Here is an 8396-nt window from a genome sequence, read left to right on the forward strand (position 1 = left end):
CTGTCTCTGTCATGTCCATCCCTGTGAGTGAGGTCCAACTGAATCTGTGTTGGACAGCCGGGCTGTTGGATCCACAAAGCTTTGGTTACAGGCCCTTGTTCACTATTACACCGATCTAAGTTGAGTTCGACCGCTGTAAATCATATGAATCAGTGTGATTTGATCTGAACCATGATGTCTTTTTTCGCAACAAAAAGAAAAATGAAGTATAGTACTCCGTCCGTCCCAAAATAAATGTCCCTTAGTACAACTTTGTACTAGAGACACTTATTTTGGGATGGACGGAGTATTTGGTAGTCAGTCCAACTACAGTGCTCCTCCTATATTTACCTGATTTGTATTTGTATTTGTGCTAATAATTGTCCTAGTACGTTTCTCGCCATGACAATGGAGGTTTTTAGTCCGATTGATAATGTTGGTGCTGGCCCTGTCGCAGAATGCCCTGCTGGAGTTCGAGAATGTGGTGAAGGTGAAGAAGCAAACTGTTGCTGGCACGATGCACTACATTACAATCCGGGTCACTGAAGGTGGGGCCAAGAAGCTCTATGAAGCTAAGGTGTGGGAGAAACCATGGGAGAACTTTAAGAAGCTCGAGGAGTTCAAGCTGGTGGAGGACGTTCCAAGCGCATAACTCATAAGGTAAGATTTCCCTCTGTTTCACACTGAATACCGTCGAATAAAATTGCGTCTATTTCATGCGGCAAAGTATCAAGGTTGATTCTTGTTTCAAGAGCATATCATCTCAGCTGTGTTTGCCCTGGTTGAATCATGCAGGCTGTGAATAACTATGTCCATAAGTTTCTTTATTATTGATCATCAGGACACATGATGTTAACCATGAATTACTAGAGATTATTAAGACACATGATGTTTAGAACCTTGTTCGCCATTTGTTTGTAGAGAATTGATTTGTTAATCTAAATAATTTCAGGCGCGTCCCAGCTTTGCAAGGATCTTCAGCTATGGTGTTGATGTAGCTCTATCGGACATGGTTTAGCGTGTTCTCGTGTAATATCAAGAATAAGTCCGCTTCTTGCAAGTTGTTTTAACCACATCTCTAAATAAAATTCTCAGTATTATTGTATTTTGTTTTTCCTTTGATTGACTTGTTTTACCCTGGGCAGCAATTAGCATCACATTAGCCTGCCCATTATATCTGACCATTAGAGTTTGAGATGGTTTAGCTTAAAAAAAGCATAATTATTGCAGTTGATTTAGCTTTGCCTGATATGGTTTCTCCAGTATAAGAGGGATAGCCGCACTGTGATGTTCGAGCTGCGGCCAGGGATCCAGGAAATAGCAGCGAGCAGAAAAGAAGTAGGAAGTAGGAACTGGCTGCTTATTTGATAACTGCATTAGTGTAGCAATGATACATGCATGAAAGAGGAATGCAAGGAACATTCAGGTTGTTGGTAACTGCTTAAGCTTCGGTGAGGGAGGCAGCTAGGGTTCCCCCTCCTCCCCTCCCACCGCCGCCGGCCTCGCGCCCTGCCTCCGTCCCCTTCAGCCCTCCCCCTTCCCCTGTCCAGATCCGCCTCCTCGGGAGGTGGCCGGGGCGGAGCTCGAGCTCCTCACCCGCGGGCCCCTCCTCCCGCGTCTCCCCCTGCCGCTACCGGCGGACGCCCCCGGCGCTGGCCCGGGTGGTGCCGCAGGCGGCGGTCCTTCTTGTCCCTACGCGCGCGTGCTCCCTTCTCGGGGCAGGGAGGCGGTGGCGGTGCAGCCTGGCTTGACTGCGGTCCGGCGGCCCTGCGGCGGCGGCCGACGGCAGGCGTGGTGTCGGCGCCGCTCCTTGGCGGCAGGGCAGCATGGTGGTGCTGGGTGGCCGACGTCGTGCCCCGGGCCCAGATTTGGGCCCGTCGGGCCCCAGTTGGGTCCTAGCGGGCCGGCCCCCTGGCGTGGCCTCGTTGTTTGTGGCGCGGTGAGAAGGAGGAGTGGCTCGGATATGGGGCGTCGGTGTCGACGGCGTGCCGGCAACAGCGTGAGGGCGGGAGCTTTACGGGCCCACGAGGGCTCGGTCGGGCCCGTGGGCCTGGTGTGCTCCTGCTATTGCGTCCGGACGGCTACCGCCGCGGACGGTGGAGGTGGGGCCCTCCCGTGTGCCGACGGTGCTGATGCCCTAGTCCCGACTTTGACTCTTCACCGCTCTGTCCTCACTTCGCGGTGTCGTGGTGAGACGGCGTGGGGGGCTCATGACCGCGTTGGCGCAGGGTGGTGGTTGGTTTGGTGGCTGGATCCGGAGCGCTCGAGGTGCGGGTTGGGATCGGGAGAAACCCCTGTCGGTGTGGCCGACATGGGCGCGGTGGCGCTCGTGGGTGCCACCTGACCTTCCGAGAGGGCGTCGGGGGCTACCCTTCCTCTCGCCCCGTCGTGTACCGGGGAAAACCCTTGATAGCAGCGTCGTCATCGTCGCAATCCTTTTGGAGGTGTTGATAGGTGTCGGCGCTTCGGAGTCTTGGAGCCTAGTGGATGATCCCGGTGAGCGCAGCGATCGCGAGACTTCTTCGTTTTTGTTGATCCGCCGTTGTCGGCATTTGTTTCTTTTGCTCTTTCTCTATCGTTCCTTTTGGCGTGACTGTGCTGCTTCCGCCCCAGCACCTATTCCTACATGGTTCGGTTGGTTGCTTTGTATACAAAGCGGGGGAAACCCCTTCGGCAAAGAGGAACGCAAACTATAGTTTGTATGTAAAAAAATGCAACTTTTATTTCTTGCTGTACCCTTTGGCTCAACATAAGGTATACCTGCATTTCGATATTGGATCCTTCATACCGGGTTTGTCTTCATTGCCTATTTAGCTGAAGCTAGGACATGGTCTTCTACTAGACGCCATGTGCAAATGCCATTAGATGATGAAATCGTGCTTCCCTGGCCTCTGAATTCATATCCAGTATCCGAATTTGACAAAGTTAAAGATAAGAGCTGTGATTCCACGCAAAGAAAGAAGAATAAAAGAATGCAATTAAAAAAGTTGTGATTCCCTCGCAAAAAAGAAGAAAGGCGTGAGAAAGAGGGTGGTTTCTGCACTGGAATCGCCTTGAGTATCTGTTTTCTCCTATTCTGGTGCCTATTGACCTAAACAATCTAAACTGTGATTTTTTTTAGCATGTTTGATGCCCTGCCTTTTTTTGTATGAATCGGGAACTGTAGAACAAATCGTTTTATGGTGATTTTCATTAATTAAAGTCAAATATGTACAAAAGGACAGAAAAAAAAGTACAGCTATCCAACACCAGTTCTAGGGATCACAGAGTGTGAATTAAATCAATGGCCGACATCATAGATGAGTGCCAATCCATTCCTTTAAGGTATCTAGAAGCATCCTGTGCTCCAGCAGTTGAAGGTCTCGCTTAATCAAGAATTTCCTGGAGTCTATATATTCAGCTACACTTTTGATTATTTTTTCCCCTATTTCTCTGTCCAGATATGCCAACGCCCCAGAATAATACTATCCAGTGCGATGTTCTGTGGGAGTGCTGAGATGGCAAAAGAGGCTTCATCTAAAAGTGCAATGAAATTGTTTATATGAGGAATGATTGTGGCCCAACAATTTTGTGCAAAAGTACAATCCCCCCAAAAATGCGTTGCAGTCTCAGTATGTTCATTACACATGCGCAATCATAAAATTCCGGATGAATTGATTTTCTCTGGACTAGTTTTTTGGTATTGATTCCGTCATGTAGTAAGCGAGAAGAAAATTTGTTGCCTCAGTCTGCAATAGCTTTTCCAGTGTCTTCTAAATAGGGACGCAAGCTCCCTAGCGTTTCCGAACACACAACCAAAAAGGTAAGTTTTTATCCTAATGCTATAATGCAAAATCCATCCTCAAATAAAATCTTGTCCAATGTGTAATTGTTTTCTGTGTTTCATTTTTTAAAAATTCATAAATTTTGAACCGAGCATCAGAATTAAGATTCATTTTCATCATTGGATTTCTGGACGAGCTCTTCAAAACTAAATGACATATTAGTATGTTTTCATGGTTTTTTTTCTCAGGCAACTTTGGTGCCATGAAGAGGCAACTTTTGTACTATACTTTGGTGCCATGAAGTAGTAAGCAACTTTCAGTTAGGTCGTGTATCATGGTCACCTATCATCCCGACGTCCTTCCCGCATGGGGCCGACACGGTCGCGAGAGGGGGAGAATCGACCACTGGCACTCCTGTAGGTGTGTGCCCACAAGGCTATTCGTCCACATGTAGGTTGTCTACCATGACTACCTATCAACTATAGTGTTACACCGTTACATGAAACATCTTCTTGCCAGGTTGTTTATCATGAGTACCTATTAACTCAGTGCTCTTATAAAGTTGGCTATCATGACCGGCAAGTTGGCTAGTGTCACCTATGAAGTTGATTTCGACATACCTTTTTCTATAGCAACTTTGATGCCATGGAGAAGCAACTTTTGTACTATAGTAGGCAACTTTCGGTTAGGTTGTGTTTCATGGTCACCTATCATCCTGATGTTTTTTTGAGTTGGCTACGATGACTACCAAATTGTTTAGCATCACCTGTAAGTTGTCTACCATGACTAGCTATCAACTCTGGTGTTATTAGCAGCACTTGCCAGGTTGCCTATCATGATTACCTATCGACTCAATGCTCTTATAAAGTTGGCTATCATGACCGTCAAGTTGCCTAGGGTCACCTATGAAGTTGCTTTTGAAGATTGTTTCCCTCTCAAGCACCTTTGGTACTTATGATGTGTATCATGGTCACATATCATCCTAAAAATGTTTCTTGACTTGGCTACAATGACTACCAAATTATCTATCATTACCTATAAGTTGCCTATCATGACTACCTATCAACTTTGATGCTACATGAAAGCACCTTGTATCAACTTAATTATATGACCCGTTGCATCAATTGGTGCAGAGACCAACTGTAGCCCGAAAGTTAAGTGAACTGTTTGAAGGATTTTTTTCATCAACTGCCTTGACTATGATCATTTCATAACTTTCTTTGTCAATATAAGTCGTGTTGCCGCTTTCTTTGTCGAGACATAAGTTGTTTTCTTGAGTAGGTGAATGGCCTCTGAGAGTTCTTTTGATGCTCGGGCCTTAGCTCATCTCATAACTGCTACGGAAAATAACAACTGAGAAATAGGTTATGTTCGTATCACATTTGTATTTTCCTTGTAAGCAAAAACCGATCTCGACCGGGAAGTTAAGCAAGCCATGGACAACACGTTGAGCAGATGTTCCTTCTACGAAATCATCCCCAAAGGGCGATTGAGAAGGTAAATTGACTCATAGGCTTTATCTTTTCATGTTGCAACCAGATTCATAGAAAACTCGACGACATCTCTCCATGCAAATGATGTGAACCATCAAACTAACAATCCCCACCTGGGATGACATGAGCGAAAGGAAACCAGACGAACCAACCAAATGATTGAGTGGCCAGGAATGAAAAAACACGCTATCTGGCTAGCCGCAAGGGTCAAATTTCGGGCAACACTCAAACTTTTTGGAGAAAGATATCTCCCTACTATGTTCGATCCAACTGCAGCAGTCCAAGGCAGGGGTAACATGAAAAGACACGTTATTCGGCCAGCCGCGAGGGGCAAAGTCTTGGCATCTCTCAAGACTTTTTTGGAGAACAACTACTCTCTACTGTATTCGGCCTAGCCGCAACGGTCCTAGGATTGGCAGCCATAGAAAAACATGATATTCGGCTAGCCGCAACGATCAAAGTTTGGGCAACACTTAGACTTTTTGGAGAACGACATCTCCCTATTGTGATCGGGCCAGCCGCAGCGGTCCAAGGCCGGGCAGACATGATAAATGTTGGGGAACATAGTAATTTCAAAATTTTCCTACACACACGCAAGATCATGGTGATGCATAGTAACGAGAGGGAAGAGTGTTGTCTACGTACCCTCGTAGATCATAAGCGGAAGCGTTATGACAAAGCGGTTGATGTAGTCGTACGTCTTCACGATCGACCGATCTAGCACCGAAGGTACAAAACATCCGCGATCTGCACATGTTCGGCTCGCTGACGTCCCACGAACTCACGATCCAGTAGAGCTTCGAGGGAGAGCTTCGTCAGCACGACGGCGTGATGACGGTGATGATGTTGCTACCGAAACAGGGCTTCGCCTAAGCACCGCTACGATATAACCGAGGTGGATTATGGTGGAGGGGGGCACCGCACACGGCTAAAAGATCAATGATCAACTTGTGTGTCTATGGGGTGCCCCCTTCCCCCATATATAAAGGAGTGGAGGAGGGGGAGGGGGCCAGCCTCCTAGGCGCGCCCCAAGGGGAGTCCTACTCCCATCGGGAGTAGGACCCCCCCCCCCCTTTCCTAGTTGGACTAGGAGTGGAAGGAAGGGGGAGGAAGGAGGAAGGAAAGGGGGGCCCGCTGAGGGAGTCCTGGATTAGGGGGTGTTCGGGTAGCCGGACTATACCTTCAGCCGGACTCCAGGACTATGAAGATACAAGATTGAAGACTTCGTCCCGTGTCCGGATGGGACTTTCCTTGGCGTGGAAGGCAAGCTTGGTGATGCGGATATTCAAGATCTCCTATCATTGTAACCGACTTTGTGTAACCCTAACCCTCTCCGGTGTCTATATACCGGAGGGTTTTAGTCCGTAGGACAACTTCATCATACAACAATCATATCATAGGCTAGCTTCTAGGGTTTAGCCTCCTTGATCTCGTGGTAGATCTACTCTTGTACTACCCATATCATCAATATTAATCAAGCAGGACGTAGGGTTTTACCTCCATCAAGAGGGCCCGAACCTGGGTAAAACATCGTGTTCCTTGCCTCCTGTTACCATTCGGCCTAGACGCACAGTTCGGGACCCCCTACCCGAGATCCGTCGGTTTTGACACCGACATTGGTGCTTTCATTGAGAGTTCCTCTGTGTCGTCACTTTTAGGCCCGATGGCTCCTTCGATCATCAACAACGATGCATTCCAGGGTGAGACTTTTCTTCCCGGACAGATCTTCGTCTTCAGCGCCTTCGCATTGCGGGCCAATTCGCTTGGCCACCTTGAGCAGATCGAAAGCTACGCCCTTGGCCATCAGGTCAGGTTTGGAAGCCTAAACTACACGGCTGACATCCGCGGGGACTTGATCTTCGACGGATTCAAGCCACAGCCAAGCGCGCCGCACTGTCTCGATGGGCATGATATAGCTCTGCCGCCGAACAGCGCCTTGGAGGCCGCACACGCATCGGTTCCGACCATTGATTTGGAGCCTACGGCGCCGATCGAGGATCAGCAGTTGGACGCTGCCTCAGGGGCTGCGATCTCAGAGGCGATCGAGCCGAACTCCAGCCCCGCACTCCGCATGGCCCGTGACTCCGAGGAGCCGGATTCCTCTCCGAACTCCGAGCCCCCCGCGCCCCTGCCGATCGAATCCGATTGGGCGCCGATAATGGAGTTCACTGCCGCGGACATCTTTCAGCACTCGCCCTTCGGCGACATCCTGAATTCTCTAAAGTCTCTCTCTTTATCAGGAGAGCCCTGGCCGGACTACGTTCAGCAAGGTTGGGATAAGGATGATGAGGAAATTCAAAACCCACCCACCACCCACTTCGTAGCCACTGTCGACGACTTAACCGACATGCTTGACTTCGACTCCGAAGACATCGACGGCATGGACGACGATGCAGGAGACGAACAAGAACTAGCACCTGTAGGGCGCTGGAAGGCCACCTCGTCATATGACATATATATGATGGACACTCCAAAGGATGGAGATGGCGATGGAACAGCAGGGGACGATACCTTTAAGAAACAGCCCAAGCGCCAGCGTCAGTGGCGCCGCTCTAAATCCCGCCAAAGCAAAAACGGTGATTCCAGCACGGGAGATAATACTACTCCGGATAGCGCCGAAAAACACCCCCTCCAGCAAGATTTAGCACAGGAGGACAGAGAAGCCAGCCCTCACGAGAGGGCGGCGGACCAAGAGGTTGAGGACGATAATTATACGCCTCCCTCCGAAGACGAGGCAAGCCTCGATGACGACGAGTTCGTCGTGCCAGAGGATCTCGCCGAACAAGAGCATTTTAAATGCAGGCTTATGGCCACGGCAAGCAGCCTCAAGAAGCAGCAACAGCTTAGAGCTGATCAGGATTTGCTAGCTGACAGATGGACTGAAGTCCTTGCGGCCGAAGAGTATGAACTCGAACGCCCCTCCAAGAGTTACCCAAAGCGCAGGCTGCTACCCCGACTAGAGGAGGAAGCACCTACTAATGGAGTCATGTACCTAGGGTAGGGTCACAGACCTGATCTAAGTACCCTGCCCAAGGACACCCTTAGAAGAGATCACCTTCCAGTCGACCTACGAGGGACTCACTCGACTGACTTGAAGGACTCGACCACGAAGACTCACTCGACCACCAGAAGGTCAAGAGGCACTCTGCACTGCAACGGT

At 49.1% G+C, this 8396-nt stretch overlaps 1 protein-coding gene across 1 annotated transcript in view; it reads left to right on the forward strand.

Annotated features, from left to right (window-relative positions):
• The window catches only part of LOC119269304 (cysteine proteinase inhibitor-like), a 1700-nt gene extending 599 nt beyond the window's left edge, over nucleotides 1-1101 (forward strand). The window contains exons 2-3 of the mRNA XM_037551100.1: nucleotides 437-639; nucleotides 932-1101. Of these exons, the coding sequence (XP_037406997.1) occupies nucleotides 437-631 (195 nt within the window). The 3' untranslated portion in view covers nucleotides 632-639; nucleotides 932-1101. The remainder of the gene's footprint in view (nucleotides 1-436; nucleotides 640-931) is intronic.
• Nucleotides 1102-8396: the final 7295 nt, after the last annotated feature.

Source organism: Triticum dicoccoides, chromosome 3A (assembly GCF_002162155.2).
Source record: "Triticum dicoccoides isolate Atlit2015 ecotype Zavitan chromosome 3A, WEW_v2.0, whole genome shotgun sequence".
NCBI classification, from domain to species: Eukaryota; Viridiplantae; Streptophyta; class Magnoliopsida; order Poales; family Poaceae; genus Triticum; species Triticum dicoccoides.